The 20,090-nt window shown below is 48.9% G+C and overlaps 1 protein-coding gene across 1 annotated transcript in view; it reads left to right on the top strand.

Moving 5' to 3' along the window:
- The window catches only part of APCDD1 (APC down-regulated 1), a 50,958-nt gene that overhangs the window by 29,488 nt on the left and 1,380 nt on the right, over positions 1–20,090 (top strand). Inside the window, exon 4 of the mRNA XM_029066788.1 lies at positions 14,477–14,798. Within this exon, the coding sequence (XP_028922621.1) occupies positions 14,477–14,798 (322 nt within the window). The remainder of the gene's footprint in view (positions 1–14,476; positions 14,799–20,090) is intronic.

Here is a 20,090-nt window from a genome sequence, read left to right on the forward strand (position 1 = left end):
GAACGGAGGGTGCCTCAGGGAAAGGATGAAGAGAGCGTTGGACTCATCCGATGACCAAGGACCCAGCTTCCCCACCTTACCCACTGTTTGTTTTTCATCAGGGAGGTTTATTTTGGGGAAGGTATAATTTATTACAGACAGACTAGCTGTTGCAGACAGGAAGGCTTTATTTGTTTTATAAAGTTGTGGAATGCTTTCCGATTGGATGGATTTCATCTGATGTCACTGTGATGTCTTATGCACAGCCACATAAAGTTTAGATTGGAGGGGGAGAGGAAAGGGGAGGGAAGATGGAGGGAGGATGGGGGGAAGGGGAGAAGAGACAGAGGCTGAGATCACTGTTAAAGGCCTCCGATGCTGAGAGGATGCTAGGGTCTCCTTCTGCATATGTGTCAATGGATTGATCCAGCCCTTTTGCCTGAGGGGAGAATCAGACTGGATCAATTAGTAAATGAGTCCAACGACCTGGAAAATTCAAGCCCAGGAGCCATGAGAAGCCATCAGACTTTTCTTTTCACTGCGCGTCCCCTTCCTAGTTCCCAGAAGAAGGTTTCAGTTTAGCCAGCCACAACCACCCTATCTGCCTGTCTGCCTGTCCATCTGAGATGGGGAGAATTCACATCCCAAGTATTATTTCTTCCCCTCCCCTTTCCTCTTGTACCCATCGGACCCTAACTAATATTAGTGACTTCTTCTTCGGGTGCTAGGTGATATTTCAAAGAAGCGCGGCGAAATTTTCAGTGCCGGCAGGTGGAAGTGCATTTCTTCTGACTCGCTCTTCCTGCATTTAGAAAGAGATGCCTCGACCAAGAGAAAACCAAAGAAGAGTTTCTAGACACAAAGGTGGATTTGTGACAAGGGAAGTCAGAAGAGTGCTGAGTAGACAACTGGGCAATTGGTTCCACTGGAGTGGATAAGGATGGGCTGAGACTATAAGGGCTTTGTGGTTGGGGAACGTATCTGCCAAGTCTGTTGTATCGTACTTTCCCAAGTGCCTAGTACAGTGCTCTGTACAGAGTAAGCACTCAATAAATACCGCTGATTGACTGGAGACTGGGACTTCTGTCATGTCCTGGGGCCACTGGACTCTTTAGGTTTAGGCTAACCACTCTGACATGTCCAAAACTGAGCTCCTCATCTTCCTTCCCGAGCCCTATCCTCTTCCTGACTTCCCTATCACTGGGGATGGTACGACCATCCTTCCCGTCTCTCAAGCCGGCAACCTCGGTGTCATCTTTGACTCGGCTCTCTCTTTCACTCCACACATCCGATCCGTCACCGAGACCTGCCGGTCTCACCTTTATAATATCGCCAAGATCCGCCCTTTCCTCTCCACCCGAACAGCTATCTTACCGGTACGGGCTCTCGTAATATCCCGGCCGGATTATTGTGTCAGCCTTCTCTCTGACCTCCCTTCCTCCTGTCTCCCCCCGCTCCAGTCTATTCTTCACTCCGCTGCCCGGCTCATCTTCCTGCAGAAACGCTCTGGGCATGTCACTCCCCTTCTTAAAAACCTCCAGTGGTGGCCTATCGACCTCCGCACGAAACAAAAACTTCTCACTCTAGGCTTCAAAGCTGTCCATCACCTTGCCCCCTCCTACCTCACCTCCGTTCTTTCTACTGCCCACCCCGCACGCTCCGCTCTTCTGCCACCCCACCTCCTCACCGTCCCCCGTTCTCACCTATCCCGCCGTCGACCCCCGGGCCACGTCCTCCCGCAGTCCTGGAACGCCCTCCCTCCTCACCACCTCCAAACTAATTCTCTTCCCCTCTTCAAAGCCCTACTTAGAGCTCACCTCCTCCAAGAGGCCTTCCCAGACTGAGCTTCCCCTTTTCCCTCTGCTCCTTCTGCTGCCCCTCTACCCCCCCTTCACCTCCCCTCAGCTTAGCCCCCCTTTCCCCCCCTTTCCCTCTGCCCCTCCCCCCTCCCTTCCTCCCAGCACTGTGCTCATCTGCTCAATTGTATATATTTTTATTACCCTATTTATTTTGTTAATGAGATGTACATCACCTCGATTCTATTTATTGCTATTGTTTAAATGAGATATACATCCCCTTGATTCTATTTATTGCTATTGTTTTTGTCTGTCTGTCTCCCCCGATTAGACTGTAAGCCCATCAATGGGCAGGGACTGTCTCTATCTGTTGCCGATTTGTACATTCCAAGTGCTTAGTACAGTGCTCTGCACATAGTAAGCGCTCAATAAATACTATTGAATGAACGAAAACCAGGCTTAATCAATCAATCAGTGGTATTTAATGAGCGCTTATTTTGTGCAGAGCACTATACTAGGCACTTGGGAGAGTACAGTATTACAATATAACAGAGTGGGTAGATTCATTCCTGCCCACAATGAGCTTACAGTCTAGAGGGGGAGACAGACAATATAAATGAATTATGGACCTAAGTACGGTGGGGCTGAGGGAGGGGTGAATAAAGAGAACAAATTCAAGTGCAAGGATGGGGCAGAAGGGAGTGGGAGAAGAGGAAATGAGGGCTTAGTCAGGGAAGGCCTCTTGGAAGGGATATGCCTTCAATAAGGCTTTGAAGGTGGGGAGAGTAATTGTATATTGGATATGAAGAAGGAGGGTGTTCCAAGCCAGAGTCAGGACATGGCGAGGCAGACGAAGTTGAGGCACAGTGAGAAGGTTGGCATTAGAGGAGCGAAGTGTGGAGGCTGGGTTGAAGTAGGAGAGCAGTGAGGAGAGGTAGGAGGAGGCAAGGTGATGGAGTACTTTAAACTGATGGTTGGGAGTTTCTTTTTGATGAGAAGGTGGATGGGAAACCACTGGAGGACTTCGAAGAGTGAGGAAACATGGACCGTTTTTGCAGAAAAATGATCCGGGTAGCAGAGCTAAATATGATGGACTGGAGTGTAGAGAGACAGGAGGCAGTAAGGAGTCAGATACACTAATAAAAGCAGGATAGGATAAGTGCTTTCCACACAGTAAGGGCTCAATAAATATGACTGAATGAATAAGTGCTTGGGTTAACATGGTAGCTGTTTGGATGGAGAGGAAAGGGTGGATTTTAATGACGTTGGGAAAGTCGTTTTTCCTTTCTTCTCAGACACTGGAAAAGCGGGGCTTGGGAGGGAAGAATGGGTAGGATTAAAGTCCCTTGGAATTCTTTGCTATGGGACATAAACTGAGATTGCACCGAGCAGGCTCCAGCCCAGATGTGGAAGTCCATGTGCTTAAAAGGAGCTGTTGGAGGTGGGGGTCAGTGTAGGATAATTTTACTAGTTTTGCTAGTTTAGTCAGGTCCTAAATCGGGAACATTAGTCTGTTTTTCCACAACAGCCTGCCTATACCATAGCGGTTCTGGCTGTGACAGAGTATCGGGGGAAGCGGACAGAGCCCTAATTCTTGCCCAACAGGCAGGGCTGTTCTCGTGCCTGCCCACCCTATGCAGCTGTCACCGGACACCTCCCTTCCCTCAGCCCCCGGTCCTAATCCTAGCACAGAAGTCGTTAAGAGAAACATGGGCTTTCCCCTCCTTGGTAACAGGGATATTACTGCTGGTGAATGCTGGCCTGAGGCAGTGGAGAGGACGGAAAGAAAACCGGGTGGAAATCCGTCCTCATTTGCGACCTTCTAGTTTGTGTTCCTCGTGTTGCATTCATTCAGTCAGTCGTATTTATTGGGTGCTTACTGTGTGCAAAGCACTGTACTAAATGTCCGGGAGAGTACAATATAACAGCGGTTGGCACATAGTAAGCGCTTAACAAATACCATTATTATTAATAAACAGACATATTCCCTGCCCAGAATGAAGTCACACTCTCCCAACTGCTGAATACAGTGCTCTGCACACAACAAGCACTTTATAAATACTACTGATTGTATGATTGGTTAGAGCCCAGATAGAAAACGGATCCGGGAGTAAGAAGGACCTGGGATCATTCATTCAGTCGTATTTATTAATAATAATAATAATGTCGGTATTTGTTAAGCACTTACTATGTGCAAAGCACTGTTCTAAGCGTTGGGGGATACAAGGTGATCAGGTTGTCCCTCATGGGGCTCACAGTCTTCATCCCCATTTTCCAGATGAGGTAACTGAAGCCCAGAGAAGTGAAGTGACTTGCCCAAAGTCACACAGCTGACAAGTGGCGGAGCTGGGATTAGAACCCATGACCTCTGACTCCCAAGCCCGTGCTCTTTCCACTGAACCACGCAGCTGCTCTATATTTACTGAGTGCTTACTGTGCGTAGAGTATTGTATTAAGTGTTTGGGAAAATATAATACAGCACTTAACAGTGACGTTCCCTGTCCACAGTGAGTTTACAGTCTAGAGTGGCAAAGACGGACATCAGAACAAATAAATACAATTACAGATATTTACACAAGTGCTTTGGGGCTGGGAGTGGGGAAGAGCAAAGGGAGCAAGTCAGGGTGATAAAGAAGGGAGTGGGAGATGAGAAAAAGTGGGGCTTAGTCAGGGAAGGCCTCTTGGAGGAGATAGGCCTTCAATAAGGCTTCAAAGTAAGGGAGAGTGGTTGTCTCTCAGATTTGAGGAGGGAGAGCGTTCCAGGCCAGAGACAGGATGTGGGTTAGGGTCGGTGGCAAGAAAGGCGAGATCACGGCAAAGTGAGAAGGTTAGCACTAGAGGAGCAAAGTGGGCGGATCGGGTTATAGACGGAGAGAAGTGAGGTAAGGTAGGGGGCGAAATGATGGAGTGATTTAAAGCTAATGAAGGGGAGTTTTTGTTTGATATGGAGGTGGATGGGCAACCTTTGGAATTTTTTGAAGAGCAGGGTGGCATGTCCAGAATGTTTTTATAGAAAAATGATCTGGGCAGCAGATTGAAGTGTGGACTGGAGCGGGGAGAGACAGGAGGCTGGAAGATCAGCAAGGAGGTTGATGCAGTAATCCAGGCGAGATAGGATGAATGTATTAACGTAGTAGCAGTATGGATGGAAAGGGCAGATTTTAGCAATGTTGTGAAGGTGGGACTGACAGGATTTGGTGACGGATTGAATATGTGAGTTGAATGAGGAGTCAAGGATAACACTAAGGGTGGGTTTGTGAGACAGGAAGAATGGTGGTTCTCTAATCCCAGCTCTGCAAGGTGTCTGCTGTGGGACCTTGAGCAAGTCACTTAACTTCTCTGGGCCTCAGTTCCCTCATCTAAAATGGGGATTAAGACTGTGAGCCCCATGGGGACAGGAACAGTGTCCAAACTGATTGTCCTGCATCAACCTCAGTGCTTAGTACAGTCATTGGTACATAGTAAACACTTAACAAATATTATTATTATTGTTATTAGGGCTGCTGTGGTGTGAGGGGTGCCTGTGAATGTGCTTAATTTAACCTATTTAGAGATGGTGAAAAGAATGGACATAATCCACTCCCTGTGCTCAAGACGCCTGAGTAATCGGGGCCTAGAAGTGATGGTTGTGTCAATCAATCAGTCAATCCTCTTTATTGTGTGCAGAGCACTGTATTAAGCACTTGGAAGAGTAGGACATAACAATATAATAGATACATTCCCTTCCCACAACGAGCTGTGTCCGTAGCTTCCACGAAGTGTGTCCGGAAGGGACTCCGAGAAGGAGTCCAAGGACCTGGTTCTCATCCTGGATCTGACACTTGTCTACTGTGTAACCTTGGGCAAATCACTTAACTTCTTGGTACCTCAGTTTCCTCATGGGTAAAATGTGGCTGAAATAACATGTTCTCCCTCCCATTTAGACTGTCAGCCCCCCTGGGACAGGGACTTTGTCTGATCTGACTTCACTGTATCTACTCCACTGCAAGGTTCAATGATGATGATGGCATTTGCAGTGAGTGGCCCGTACTAACTGAAGCAGCGTGGCTCACTGGAAAGAGCACAGGCTTTGGAATCAGAGGTCATGGGTTCGAATCCCGGCTCGGCCACTTGTCAACTGTGTGACTTTGGGCAAGTCACTTCACTTCTCGGTGCCTCAGTTACCTCATCTGTAAAATGGGGATTAAGACTGTGAGCCCCTCGTGGGACAACCTGATTCCCCTGTGTCTACCCCAGCGCTTAGAACAGTGCTCTGCACATAGTAAGTGCTTAACAAATACCAACATTATTATTATTATTATTAACTGCTTAACTATTACTGGTGGTGGTGTTATTATTATTATGAGGCAGGTGGTGAGGAAGCCCAGGAAAGAAGAGTTTTCCAGGTGTAAATACCCTGTCGGAAACACAGGCCTTCCTTCTTCTTCCCCTCTCTTTCCCCACAGATATCGTAGTAAGATTCTTTCTGCTCATAAAAATCCTTAGTCTTTTCCGTTATTCAAACGAAAAGGCTACCATAGCTTGATAGCTTGTTAAGGGAGGGAAATTCTAAAGCCAATCACGTAGACTGTACTTCCTATGTCCATTGTCGACCATGCCAGAATCTGTTCATTCGTGTCAACGGTTATGGGAAGGGGGTGGAAGGAGGAGAAAAACAGCGGCGGCCCATTACTGGGGTGGAGACGGGGGCTTTCCAGAAAGCCTCCAACCTTCAAGGCTTCGACCTTCCCACAGCAACTGAGAGGTTGAGGCAAAAAATTCTGCCCGGCGAAGAATGAGCCGGTGCTTTTCAGCACCGTTGGTCAGTGCCCTGTGAAAGACAAAGAGTCCCGCTGGACAAGAAGCCCCTGGCTGGGAAGCAGCAGGCTCCGATTCCAGGCTGCGGCCCCCCACTTCACCCCCGCCCCCGCCGGGCCTCTATGAGCCCAGACAGGCCTTTCCCAGGCATCTTTTTCTCTGGCTCATAAACAGTGGGGCCAGAATTTCATTCTCTGCAGCACCGTAGGGAGCTTCCTCTGAATGCCTTTCATCTCCGGACCTTTGACCACTTACCACCGGTAGGCCAGGGCCCCATCCCCTGACAGATGAGGACCTTTGTTTGAAAATCCTCAGAGACCTGCACGAGCAAACCCAGGGCCCCGCAAGCCTTTGCTTTTTCTTTCCCAATGTTGCAGCCCTTGGGTCTCGTCAGTTATAAGCCACGCGTGACGTTATCCGAGAAAACACTGGCTTTCATACGCGGCAGCCCCAGGATGGCTCAGCCGGGGAGCAGCAGATTGCCGGGCTCAGATTTCCGTCTCCACAAAGGAGCGTTGGGGTGGAGAGGGCCAGGCAGGGTGGCTCCATCGCCCCCTTCCCTTCCTCTTCCTGTCCCCCGCCGAAAATGACCTAAGGGCCCAGCCGAGCGGCCGCTGGGAAACTCAGGAAGGCCTTTATGGTTCCTGTTTCTGGTGCTGGGAGGCCGAGGATGCTGAAAAACAAGCGAGGCCACGGTGTGACCGGGACCGGTACCGTGACTCCGCCACAATCTCTGATGTCGGCCACCTCCGCTGCCTGGCACCGCGCAGCTGGACTGAGCTTCCCACCCTGCCGGGCCTCTGACCAAAGCCCCAGACCCATCTAGGGGGCTGCACTCTCATTCATCCATTCAATCATATTTACTGAGCGCTTACTTTATGCAGAACACTGTACTAAGCACTTGGAAAGTACAATTCAGCAATAGAGACAATCCCTACCCAACAACGGGCTCAGAAGGAGGAAGGAGGAGGGAGACAGACAACAAAACAGAGCAAAGCAAGAGGACAGGCATCAATAGCATCAATGTAAATAAATAGAATTGTAGATCTGTACATGTCATTAATAAAATAAATTTTTTTAAAATGTAATTATATACACAAGTGCTGTGGGGCGGGGAGGGGATTAGAGCAGAGGGAGGGAGAAGGGGCGATGGGGAGCAGAGGAAAAGGGGGGCTCAGTCTGGGAAGGCCTCTTGGAGGAGTTGAGCTTTCAGTAGGAATTTGAAGGAGAGAAGTGTGCTAGTTTGGCAGATGTGAGGAGGGAGGGCATTCCAGACCAAAATGGTAGGATGTGAGCCAGGGGTCGACGGCGGGACAGGTGAGAACGAGGCACAGTGAGGAGGTTAGCGGCAGAGGAGAGGAGTGTGGGGGCTGGAATGTAGAAGGAGAGAGGGGAGATGAGGGAAGAAGGGGCTAGGTGATGGAGAGTTTTGAAGCCGAAGCTTCAAACTTTTTGTTTGATAAGGAGGTTGACGGGCAACCACTGGAGATTTTTGAGGAGGGGGGTGACATGCCCAGAGCGTTTCTGTAGAAAGATAATCCGGGCAGCAGAGTGAAGTGGAGAGAGACAGGAGGTTGGGAGATCGGAAAGGATGCCGATGCGCTAATCCAGTCAGGATATGATGAGTGATTGTACTAACAAGGTAGGAGTGTGGATGGAGGTAGCGGTTTGGATGGAGGTAGCGGCCACTCTCGTCATTCACGTCCCAGCTGAAAAGTTCAGCTCCCCTTCCCCAACCCCGCCTCAGAAAACCTCCATAGTCCAGCACCTGCCACACAGCCCAGGAGCCGGGGCTATGACTCAGGCAGAGCAGGAAAGGGTCATCTAATAATAATCACTGTCTTATTTGTGAAACACTTACTGTGTGTCAGGCACTGTACTAAGGGATGGGGTGGGTACAAGCAAATTGGGTCAGAAACAGACCTTCTTCCACTTGGGGCTCCCAGTCTTAATCCCCATAGAGAAACAGCATGGCTTAGTGGATAGAGCACAGGCCTGGGAGTCAGAAGGACCTGGGTTCTAATCCCAGCTCTGTCACGTGTCAGCTGTGTGACCTTGGGCAAGTCACTTCACTTCTCTGGGCCTCAATTACCTCATCTGTAAAATGGAGATTAAGACCGTGAGCCCCATGTGGGACAGGGACTGATCACCTGATTACCTCCTATCTACCCGAGAACTCAGAACAGTGCCCGATGCGGAGTGAGCGCTTAACAAGTACCATAATTATTATTATTTTATAGATGAGGTAACTGAGCCACCAAGATGTAAAGTGACTTGCCCAAGGTCACAGAGTAATAATAATAATAATGATAGCATTTATTAAGCACTTACTATGTATCAAGCACTGTACTAGGTGCTGGATACAAGAAAATCAGGTTGGACACAGTCCCTGAACTCATGTGGGGCTCAATCCCCATTTTATAGATGAAGTTAACTGAGGCACACAGGAACGAAGTGGCTTGCTCAAGGTCACACAGCAGACAAGTGGCAGAGTCAGGATTAGAACCCAGGTCCTTCTGACTCCCAGACCTGTGCTCTATCCATCAGGCCACACTGCTTCTCACACTGCAGTGACCTATTACACTAGCTAATATCCATAACGCATATAAAGAATGCATATAAAAGATCTCTTCCTTCTCCGCAGATTTACCTGCAGTCTTTGTTTTATGTCGGAAATTTCTTTCTTCTCTAATGATACACTACTTGAAGCCAGGACGCTGGCTCCCAGGCTTACTTGCTTTGAGCTTGGAATTAGGTGATTTTTGCAGCTGAAGAATTTGTGCTTCTTGGAAAATTAGTACTGCGCTCTGAATTACAGTAGACACATCTGTGATGCGGGGGCAGGCGTTTTACAATCCCATAGAGTCATTCATTCAATCAATCATATTTATTGAGCACTTACTGTGCGCAAAGCACTGTACTAAGTCGTGATAAGAGTCCTGCTTTTAAGGCTTGGAGGATTGGAGACGGGGAGGGATTTCAGCACGAGAGATTTCCATCCAAGTATCATAAATTTCCATCACATGTAAGTGCGGGCCCTGCAGATCAAAAACACACTCAATTTTTCTGCCTGGTTCTGATTACCATGAGGTCTCCGGTATCTGCCAGGAAGCAACGCAACCTAGTGGAAAGAGCTGTAGTCCGGGAGTCAGAGGACCTGGGTTCTAATCCCAGCTCCGTCTCTTGCCTCCTTGGGCAAATCCCTCAACTTCTTTGTGCTTCAGTTTCTACATCTGTGAAATGGGGATTAAATCCTACTCCCTCCTACGCAAACTGTGAGCCTAATGAAGGACAGGGACTGTGTCCAACTTGACTGTCTTGAATCTACCGAGTACTTAGTACATGCTTTGGGGTATAGTAAGCGCTTAGCAAACACCACCACTATTATTTTAGGAGGTGGCTGACAGCCATGGCAGCCCCTTTCCTCCCCTTCCCTTCTGCGCCTGCTGCCGTCAGAGGGCAAGCAGTCAGAAGCTCCTGCAAGACATTTAGAAGGAGAAGGAGAAGCAGCAGGGAGTAGAGGATAGCTCACGGGCCTGGTACTCAGAAGGTCATGAGTTCTAATCCTATTTCTGCCTCTAGTCTGCTGTGTGACCTTGAGCGAGTCAAATCATTTCTCTGTGTCTCAGTTACCACATCTGTAAAACAGAGATTGAGACTGTGAGCACCACTTGGGACAGTGACTGTGTCCAACTTTATTTGCTTGTACCCCAGTGCTCAGTACAGTGCGTGGCACATAGTAAGTGCTTAACAAACATACCATGATTACTATTATTGTGCTTTCTTACACCTGGATGGCCCCGCCAGAAAAAGGGAGAATGTCTCCTCTCAGCAGCTTGGTACTGTTGTGCTTGTTGCTGTTTTGTTGAATTTTCCATGGTTTCTCCCCTTGTGTGTCTGGTATCAGTCCTCCTCCCTCCCGCCCCTTTAGATTGAGAGCACCTGGGAGTCAATCAATCAATTATATTTATTGAGAATTTACTGTGTGCAGAGGACTGTATTAAGCACTTGGGAGAGTACTATGACACATTCCTTTTCATTCATTCATTCAATAGTATTTATTGAGCACTTACTATGTGCAGAGCACTGTACTAAGCGCTTGGAACGTACAGTTCGGTAACAGGTAGAGGCAATCCCTGCCCATTGACGGGCTTACAGTTTAATCGGGGGAGAAAGACAGACAAAAACAATAGCAATAAATAGAATCAAGGGGATGTACATCTCATTAACAAAATAAGTAGGATAATAAAAAATATATTCAAATGAGCAGATGAGCACAGTGCTGAGGGGAAGGGGGGAGAGGAGCAGAGGGAAGGGGGGGGAAACGGGGCTTAGCTGAGGGGAGGTGAAGGGGAGTAGAGAGGCAGCAGAGGGGGCAGAGGGAAAAGGGGAAGCTCAGTCTGGGAAGGCCTCTTGGAGGAGGTGAGCTCTAAGTAGGGCTTTGAAGAGGGGAAGAGAATGAGTTTGGCGGAGGTGAGGAGAGAGGGCATTCCAGGACAGTGGGAGGACATGGCCCGGGGTCGACGACGGGATAGGCGAGAACGGGGGACGGCGAGGAGGTGGGCGTCAGAGGAGCGGAGTGTGCGGGGTGGGCAGTGGAAAGAGACAAGGGAGGAGAGGTCGGAGGGGGCAAGGGGGCAGTCTTGTAGCCTAGAGTGAGAAGTTGAATTATCCTTGACTTGCATCAGTTGGTTAAGTGGAATTAAAAAAAATAAATAAAATGAACTTTTCGGCTTTCTGCCTCCTCTCTCGCCCCGCTCCAGTCTATTCTTCACTCCGCTGCCCGGTTCATCTTCCTGCAGAAACGATCTGGGCATGTCACTCCCCTTCTTAAACACCTCCAGTGGTTGCCTATCGACCTCCGCTCCAAACAAAAACTCCTCACTCTAGGCTTCGAGGCTCTCCGTCACCTTGCCCCTTCCTACCTCTCCTCCCTTTTCTCTTTCCACCACCCACCCCGCACGCTCCGCTCCTCCGCCGCCCACCTCCTCGCCGTCCCTCGGTCTCGCCTATCCCGCCGTCGACCCCCGGGCCACGTCCTCCCGCGGTCCCGGAACGCCCTCCCTCCTCACCTCCGCCAAACCGATTCTCTTTCCCTCTTCAAAACCCTACTTAAAACTCACCTCCTCCAAGAGGCCTTCCCAGACTGAGCTCCTCTTCTCCCTCTACTCCCTCTGCCATCCCCCCTTTACCTCTCCGCAGCTAAACCCTCTTTTTCCCCTTTCCCTCTGCTCCTCCACCTCTCCCTTCCCATCCCCACGGCACCGTACTCGTCCGCTCAACTGTATATATTTTCGTTACCCTATTTATTTTGTTAATGAATTGTACATCGCCTCAATTCTATTTAGTCGCCATTGTTTTTACGAGATGTTCTTCCCCTCGACTCTATTTATCGCCATCGTTCTCGTCTGTCCGTCTCCCCCGATCAGACCGTAAGCCCGTCAAACGGCAGGGACCGTCTCTATCTGTTGCCGACTTGTTCATCCCAAGCGCTTAGTACAGTGCTCTGCACATAGTAAGCACTCAATAAATACTATTGAATGAATGAATAAATGAATGAAAAGATTATAAAATCACAGAGCTAGTAAGGCTCTAAATGCCAAAGGCCAGTCCCCAAATTCCATGACACACCTAGACCAGAAAATTCAGTTTCTGTAGACGGTTGTGGAGAGGAGTATGCCTGATACTTACAGTAGTAACAATTTCTCTGGGCCTCATTTTCCTCATCCATAAAATGGAGATTCAATACCCCTCCCTCCTACTTGGTTAGCCTAATGTGGGAGCCCACAGTGAGCTTACAGTCTAGAGGGGGAGACAGACATTAATATAAATAAATTATAGATATGTACTTAAGTTTTATGGGGCTAAGGGAGGGGGTGAATAAAGGGAGCAAATCCAAATGCAAGGGAGATGCAGAAGGGAGTGGCCGAGGAGGAAATGAGGGCTTAGTCAGGGAAAGCCTCTTGGAGAAAATGTGCCTTCAAAAAGATGTGAGAAGCAGTGCGGTCTAGTGGATAAAGCAGGGGTCTGGGAGTCAGAAGGACCTGGGTTCTAGTCCTGGCTCTGCCACTTGTCTGTTGGCTGGGTGACCTTGGGCAAGTCACTTGACTTCTCTCTGCCTCAGTTACCTCATCTGTAAAATGAGGTAGAGAAGCAGCGTGGCTCACTGGAAAGAGCACGGGCTTTGGAGTCAGAGGTCATGGGTTCAAACCCCGGCTCTGCCACTTGCCAGCTGTGTGACTTTGGGCAAGTCACTTAACTTCTCGGTGCCTCAGTTCCCTCATCTGTAAAATGGGGATTAAGACTGTGAGCCCCACGTGGGACAACCTGATTCCCCTGTGTCTACCCCAGCGCTTAGAACAGTGCTCGGCACATAGTAAGCGCTTAACAAATACCAACATTATTATTATTATTATTATTATTAAAATGGGGATTAAGACTCTAAGCCCCATGAGGGACAGGGACTGTTTCCAACCTAATCATCTTGAATTTACCCCAGCTCTTAGAACAGTGCCTGTCACATAGTAAGCACTCAATAACTACGTTAAAAAGGCTGTGATGGTCAAGAGGGTGTTTTTCTGTCAAATATTAAGAGGGAGGGTGATCCAGGCCAAAGGTAGGGCATGGGCAAGAGGTTGGCATTGAGATAGATGAGACTGAGATACAATTAAAACTCAGTTAAAGTATCCCAGTGAAGATCTTTCGACCTCTCTGCAGCACTTAGCAAAGGAGTTTCTGCATCGAAGGGCTGAATAAATGTCAGAATAATAACAGTCTCACCTAAATGCTCCTCCAGGGGCTCTCCTGGTCACTGGTTGGAAAATCAGTGGCACTCATTAAGCATCTACTTTGTGCAGAGCACTTCGCTAAGCACTTGGGAGAGCACGATAAAGTAGACACTAGGTGTCCAGAGAAAGTGAGAGGGAGGTTACTTCAGTCTTCCCATCCTGTTATAACCCAGATTTGGAGCGGCTTCTTGGTTATTAATAACAATGTTAGTATTTGTTAAGCGCTTACTATGTGCAGAGCACTGTTCTCAGCGCTGGGGGAGATACAGGGTCATCAGGTTGTCCCACGTGAGGCTCACAGTTAATCCCCATTTTACAGATGAGGTAACTGAGGCACAGAGAAGTGAAGTGACTTGCCCACAGTCACACAGCTGACAAGTGGCAGAGCTGGGATTCGAACTCATGACCTCTGACTCCCAAGCCCAGGCTCTTTCCACTAAGCCACGCTGCTTCTCTAAAACTGTTCGATAAGACAAGGGATTTTGGTTCCCTTTGTGCCGGACACCGTGAGTGTGTCCCTCTCTTGAAAAGAGACGTTTCCCTTCCTTTAAAGCATCCGCAGCAATAGCTAAAGGGACAGGTAAGGCCAGTGGACCACGTGTTTGGCTTCCCATCAGCTGCTCGGCCTTGGCTTCTTTGAATCTCTAATTGTCCTTAGAGTCCTCTAACGTACCATTCCCTCCAATACTGAGAAGCAGCATGGCTCCCAGAACTGGGACCCAGGAGGCCTGGCTTCGAATCCTGGCTCCCCTACTTGCTTGCTGTGTAACCTTGAGCAAGCCACCGAACCGCTCTGTGCCTCTGTTTCCTCATCTGTAAAATGTTCTCTCCGCCCTCTAGACCGTGAGCTCACTGAGGGCAGGGATTGTCACTGTTTATTGTCGTATCGTGCTTTCCCAAGTGCTTAGTACAGTGCTCCGTGCACAGTGAGCGCTTAATAAATGCAACTGAATAAATACCCCTGCCCACAAGGATCTCGTAGTCTAACGGGCTTGACTTAAACCCCTGAGCATGAGCTGCAGGCTGCTCCTTGAAGCCGTCGGCGCCCACTGCCCTGAAAGGTCACTAACCGGTGTGCTTGTGGGGCCGCGGGCCGGGGTCTCTTCTGGATTTCAGAATCACGACCACGCCTGCATAGCCTGCAGGATCATCTACCGCTCTGACGAGCACCACCCCCCGATCCTGCCCCCGAAGGCCGACCTGACGGTGGGGCTGCACGGCGAGTGGGTGAGCCAGCGCTGCGAGGTCCGGCCCGAGGTGCTCTTCCTCACCCGCCACTTCGTCTTCCACGACAACAACAACACTTGGGAGGGCCACTATTACCACTACTCGGACCCCATCTGCAAGCACCCCACCTTCACCATCTACGCCAAGGGCCGCTACAGCCGCGGCGTGCACTCCTCCGGCGTCATGGGGGGCACCGAGTTCGTCTTCAAAGGTAGGCCGGCCCCCTGAACCCGCCCTGGGGTGGGCGGAGGGGCAAGGAGAAACGGTCGGGGAGGGGACCTTACGATGCCTCGAGGCAGTTGGGCTTTCGAGGCACGGGACCACGCTTCCAAGGAGGTGGCCGAGTGGGGTTTGGAGGAAAGAGACGACAGCTGGGTTTCTGGGATGGTTTGGAGGCAGAAGGGAACGCTTGGTAGTCCCGGCTCCCTAAGAGAAATGAGCCCGAAGAGCCTGGGGAAAGTCTTGCTTGCCCACAAAAGGACTCAATCAATCAATCAATGGTATTTATTGAAGAGTTGCTATGGGCAGAGCACTGAACTAAATGCTTGGGAGAGTACGGTACAACAGAATGAGCAGACACATTCCCTGCCCAAAAAGACCTTCCACCACCTCTGAACCTAAAACAAAATATGAGCTCCTGGAGGGCAGGGATTGTGTCTTCCAACTCTATTGTATTTAACTCCCCAGAGTAAGTTCTCAATAATTAGAGTACTTGTTATGCGCTCATTATGTGACAGTGCTTAGCCCTGTGTCATTATGCCACAGGGCTAAGCACTGGGGTAGACACTAGCAAATCAGTTTGGCCACGGTCCCTGTCCCACGTAGGGCCCACATTCTCAATCCCCATTTTCCAGATTAGGGAACTGAGGCCCAGAGGAAGTGAAGTGACTTGCCCAAGGTCTCACAGCAGACAGGTGGCAGAGTCAGGATTAGAACCCATGACCTTCTGACTTCCAGGCCCTTGCTCTATCCACTACACCATGCTGCGGCCTTAATAGAGGCTCTCGACTGATAGAATTACAGATTTAATAATGATAATGTTGGTATTTGTTAAGCGCTTACTATGTGCCGAGCACTGTTCTAAGCGCTGGGGTAGACACAGGGGAATCAGGTTGTCCCACGTGGGGCTCACAGTCTTAATCCCCATTTTACAGATGAGGGAACTGAGGCACAGAGAGGTTAAGTGACTTGCCCACAGTCACACAGCTGACAAGTGGCAGAGCTGGGATTCGAACTCATGAGCCCTGACTCCAAAGCCCATGCTCTTCCCACTGAGCCACGCTGCTTCTCTACATTACATTACATTACATTTACATCCAGGATGCTAAGACGTGTCCCTTACTTCCTCAGAACACCAGGGGGAACATGGGGAAGATTAACAATGAGTATTATTATTATTATTATTGTTATTATTACTGTACTTGTTAAGCACATATTATGTGCCAAGCACTGAAGTAAGCACTGGGGTAGATTCAAAATAATCAGAATGGACACAGTACCTGTCCCACACAGGGCTCACAGTCTAAGTTGGAGGGAGTAGGATTAAATTATTCATTCATTCATTCAATAGTATTCATTGAGCGCTTATTATGTGCAGAGCACTGTACTAAGCGCTTGGGATGAACAAGTCGGCAACAGATAGAGACGGTCCCTGCCGTTTGACGGGCTTACGGTCCGATCGGGGGAGACGGGCAGACGAGAACGATGGCGATAAATAGAGTCGAGAGGAAGAACATCTCGTAAAAACAATGGCAACTAAATAGAATCGAGGCGATGTACATTTCATTAACAAAATAAATAGGGTAATGAAAATATATACAGCTGAGCAGACGAATACAGTGCTGAGGGGAGGGGAAGGGAGAGGGGGAGGAGCAGAGGGAGATGGGGGGAAAAGAGGGTTAAGCTGCGGGGGGGGGGGGGGCGGTAGAGGGAGTAGAGGGAGAAGGGGAGCTCAGTCTGGGAAGGCCTCTTGGAGGAGGTGAGTTTTAAGTAGGGTTTTGAAAAGGGGAAGAGAATGAGTTTGGCGGAGGTGAGGAGGGAAGGCGTTCTGGGACCGCGGGAGGACGTGACCCAGGGGTCGACGGCGGGATAGGCGAGACCGAGGGACGGCGAGGAGGTGGGCGGCGGAGGAGCGGAGCGTGCGGGGTGGACGGTGGAAAGAGAGAAGGGAGGAGAGGTAGGAAAGGGCAGGGTGATGTAGAGCCTCGAAGCCTAGAGTGAGGAGTTTTTGTTTGGAGCGGAGGTCGACGGGCAACCACTGGAGGTATTTAAGAAGGGGAGTGACATGCCCAGATCGTTTCTGCGGGAAGATGAGCCGGGCAGCGGAGTGAAGAATAGACTGGAGCGGGGCGAGAGAGGAGGAAGGGAGATCAGAGAGGAATTATAGATGAGGGAACTGAGGCACAGAGTAGTTAAGTGCTTGCCCAAGGTCACACAGCAGATAAGTGCCAGAGCCGGGATTAGAACTCGGGTCTACTGACTCCTAAGCCTGTGCTCTTTCCATTAAGCTTCGCAGCTTCCCTAACGGGGGAACTGGGAAAGGGAGCATAACTCTCCCTTCCGAGTCCCCAAGGGACAACAAAGCTCCTATCGGGAGCCAAGAAAGAGAAAGTTAATAATAATAATAATAATGTTGGTATTTGTTAAGCGCTTACTAGGTGCAGAGCAGTGTTCTAAGCGCTGGGGTAGACACAGGGGAATCAGGTTGTCCCACGTGGGGCTCACAGTCTTCATCCTCATTTTACAGATGAGGTAACTGAGGCACAGAGAAGTTAAATGACTTGCCCACAGTCACACAGCTGATAGGTGGCAGAGCTGGGATTTGAACTCAGGAGCTCTGACTCCAAAGCCCAGGCTCTTTCCATTGAGCCACGCTGCAGTTTCATCTACTGCCCGTATTACCTGGCCGAGTAGTTTGCACAGAACAAATCAATCAATCAATTGTATTCATTAAGTGCCTACTATGTGCTGATTACTGGACGCAGCACTTGGGAAAGTCCAATAGATTTAGTAAACACGGTCCCTGCCCTCAGTGAGTTTACAATCTAGCCAGATAGAAAGACAATTAAAATAAATTACCGATGGGAAGAAAGAGGAAAGGGGGAAATGTAGATGAGTTAGTGGTAGTCCTTCCCCCTTGTCTAGCGTGGCTTAGTGGAAAGAGCACGGGCTTGGGAGTCAGAGGTCATGGGTTCGAATCCCCCTCTGCCACTTGTCAGCTGTGTGACTGTGGGCAAGTCACTTCACTTCTCTTTGCCTCAGTCACCTCAACTGTAAAATGGGGATTAAGACTGTGAGCCTCACGTGGGACAACCTGAGTACCCTGTATCTCCCCCAGCTCTTAGAACAGTGCTCTGCGCATAGTAAGCGCTTAACAAATACCAACGTCATCATTCCCTTGAGCCAGGCAGATCTTACTTCCCCGTATGAGGTCAAAACCAGGGCCCAAAACACTGGCCTACTTGTGACGAGTAAAAAGCAAATGCTGGTGAGTAGGTTATTAAACACGCAATTATCGAGCACAGCTGCAGGAGGTAGAAAGATATCGTATTAAGACATCCAAAAAATTAAAACTAACTAAAGTCAAAGACCGAGAGCATCTCGTAACTTCCATCTGGGCAATGAACACGGCATAAATTGTTGAGGCTGGGCCAGGCCACCAGTGACCTGAAGTAGACGAGTGAAGCAGCAGGGCCTAAAGGATAGAGCAGGGACCTGGAAGTCAGCAGGACCAGTGTTCTAATCCTGCCTCCGACACGTCTTCTGTTTGACCTTGGGCAAGTCACTTAACTTCTCTGTGCCTCAGTTACCTCAACTTTAAAATGGGGATTAAGACTGTGAGCCCCATGTGGGACAGGTACCGTGTCCAACCTGATTAGCTTGTATCTACCCTAGTACTTAGAACAGTGCCTGACACATAGTAAGTGCTTAACAAATACCACAGATATTTTTATTAGTCCAATGCTGCACCCGGTGAGTGCCCAGTTCAATCACTCTTAAAATCCTTCCTTGTCCTGAGTTTATTCCTCCCAGGTCTCAGAGCCTGGTGCCCAGTGGCACACATAAAACTGGGCTCATTGTTTGGGGGAGATGATGGATCGGAAACCTCAGATCCTCTTCTGTGAAGTGGCTTCTAGAATAGTTAGTGTCCATGTGTTGTCAGCAACATCTTATTAACTTCCAACTTCCTCAGTGCTCTGAGGATGTTGCCTGGCAGAACGGTCTGAAGTCCTAAACTTACATTGATTTACATTCCGATAAGCGATCCAGGCAATGCAATAAATTGGTGAAGATTGTAAGCTGCTTGAGGGCAGGGATCGGATTACACTAATGCCCCCAAGGCCTGAATTCCAAGCGCTTAGTACAGTGCTCTGCACATAGTAAGCGCTCAATAAATACTATTGAATGAATGAATGAATGCAGTGTTCTGTACAGAGTAAGTACCAAAAAAGAGAAGCAGCCTGGCCCAGCGGAAAGAGCGTGGGCCTGGGTGTGATAGGACCTGGGTTCTAAAATCTGCTCCGCTGCTTGTCTGCTGTGTGACTTTTTTTTTAAAATGGTATTTGTTAAGCATTATGTGCCAGACACTGTTCTAAGGGGTAAGTACAAGATAATCAGTTGGGCACAGTTCATGTCCTACATTCATTCATTCTTTCAGTAGTATTTATCGAGCACTTATTGTGCGCAGAGCACTGTATTAAGTGCTTGGAATGGCTCACAATCTCGAATCCCACTTTAGGGTTGAGGTAACTGAGGCACAGAGAAGGTCACACAGCAGAAAAGCGGTGGAGCCGGGATTAGAGCGCAGGTCCTGCTGACTCCCGGGCCCTTGCTCTATCCTCTAGACCATGCTACTTCTCACCTTGGAAAGTCTCATCGCTTCTCTGTGTCTAAATTAACTCATCTTTGAGATGGGAATTAGGGTTGTGAGCCCCAAGCGAGACATGGACTGTGTCCAATTTGATTAAGCTTATATGTATCCCAGACCTCAGTACGGTGACTGGAGCATAGTAAGTGCTTGAAAAATACCTTTAAAACAAATACCGATTGGAAATGGCTTAGACCGATTCTACTTTCCACTGGTTTCTTTGGAGAGCCATAGATGTCTGTTTTTTCTCCGCCCTTAGAGAAAGATTATCTAGGATTCTAGTAATGGTAATGTGCCTGAGATTTGGGGTGCAAAACATTTGAGAAGTACAGCAAATTTTACCAACGACACTAGCGATACGTTTAAAGCAAAAAGTTAAACTCATTCCTTGTCTCAACTGTTTTCGTTGTTGAGTGGGGTGGTATTCACGTATTCACATTTGGTTTTCAACAAACTAGAGTCATCTGTAGTGAATTTATTGTGGCAGATGATCGCAAGCACTTAATTCAGTGCTCTGCGGACAGTAAGTGCTCAATAAATACTATTGTTGATGGATCTGTGGGAGTTGGATGTCAGTGGCAGCTACTCTGGCCTTCTGCCATGGCCTGCTTCCTTCCACAGATAGTAATAATAATA

The sequence above is a fragment of the Ornithorhynchus anatinus genome, chromosome 5, assembly GCF_004115215.2.
Source record: "Ornithorhynchus anatinus isolate Pmale09 chromosome 5, mOrnAna1.pri.v4, whole genome shotgun sequence".
Lineage (NCBI taxonomy): Eukaryota > Metazoa > Chordata > Mammalia > Monotremata > Ornithorhynchidae > Ornithorhynchus > Ornithorhynchus anatinus.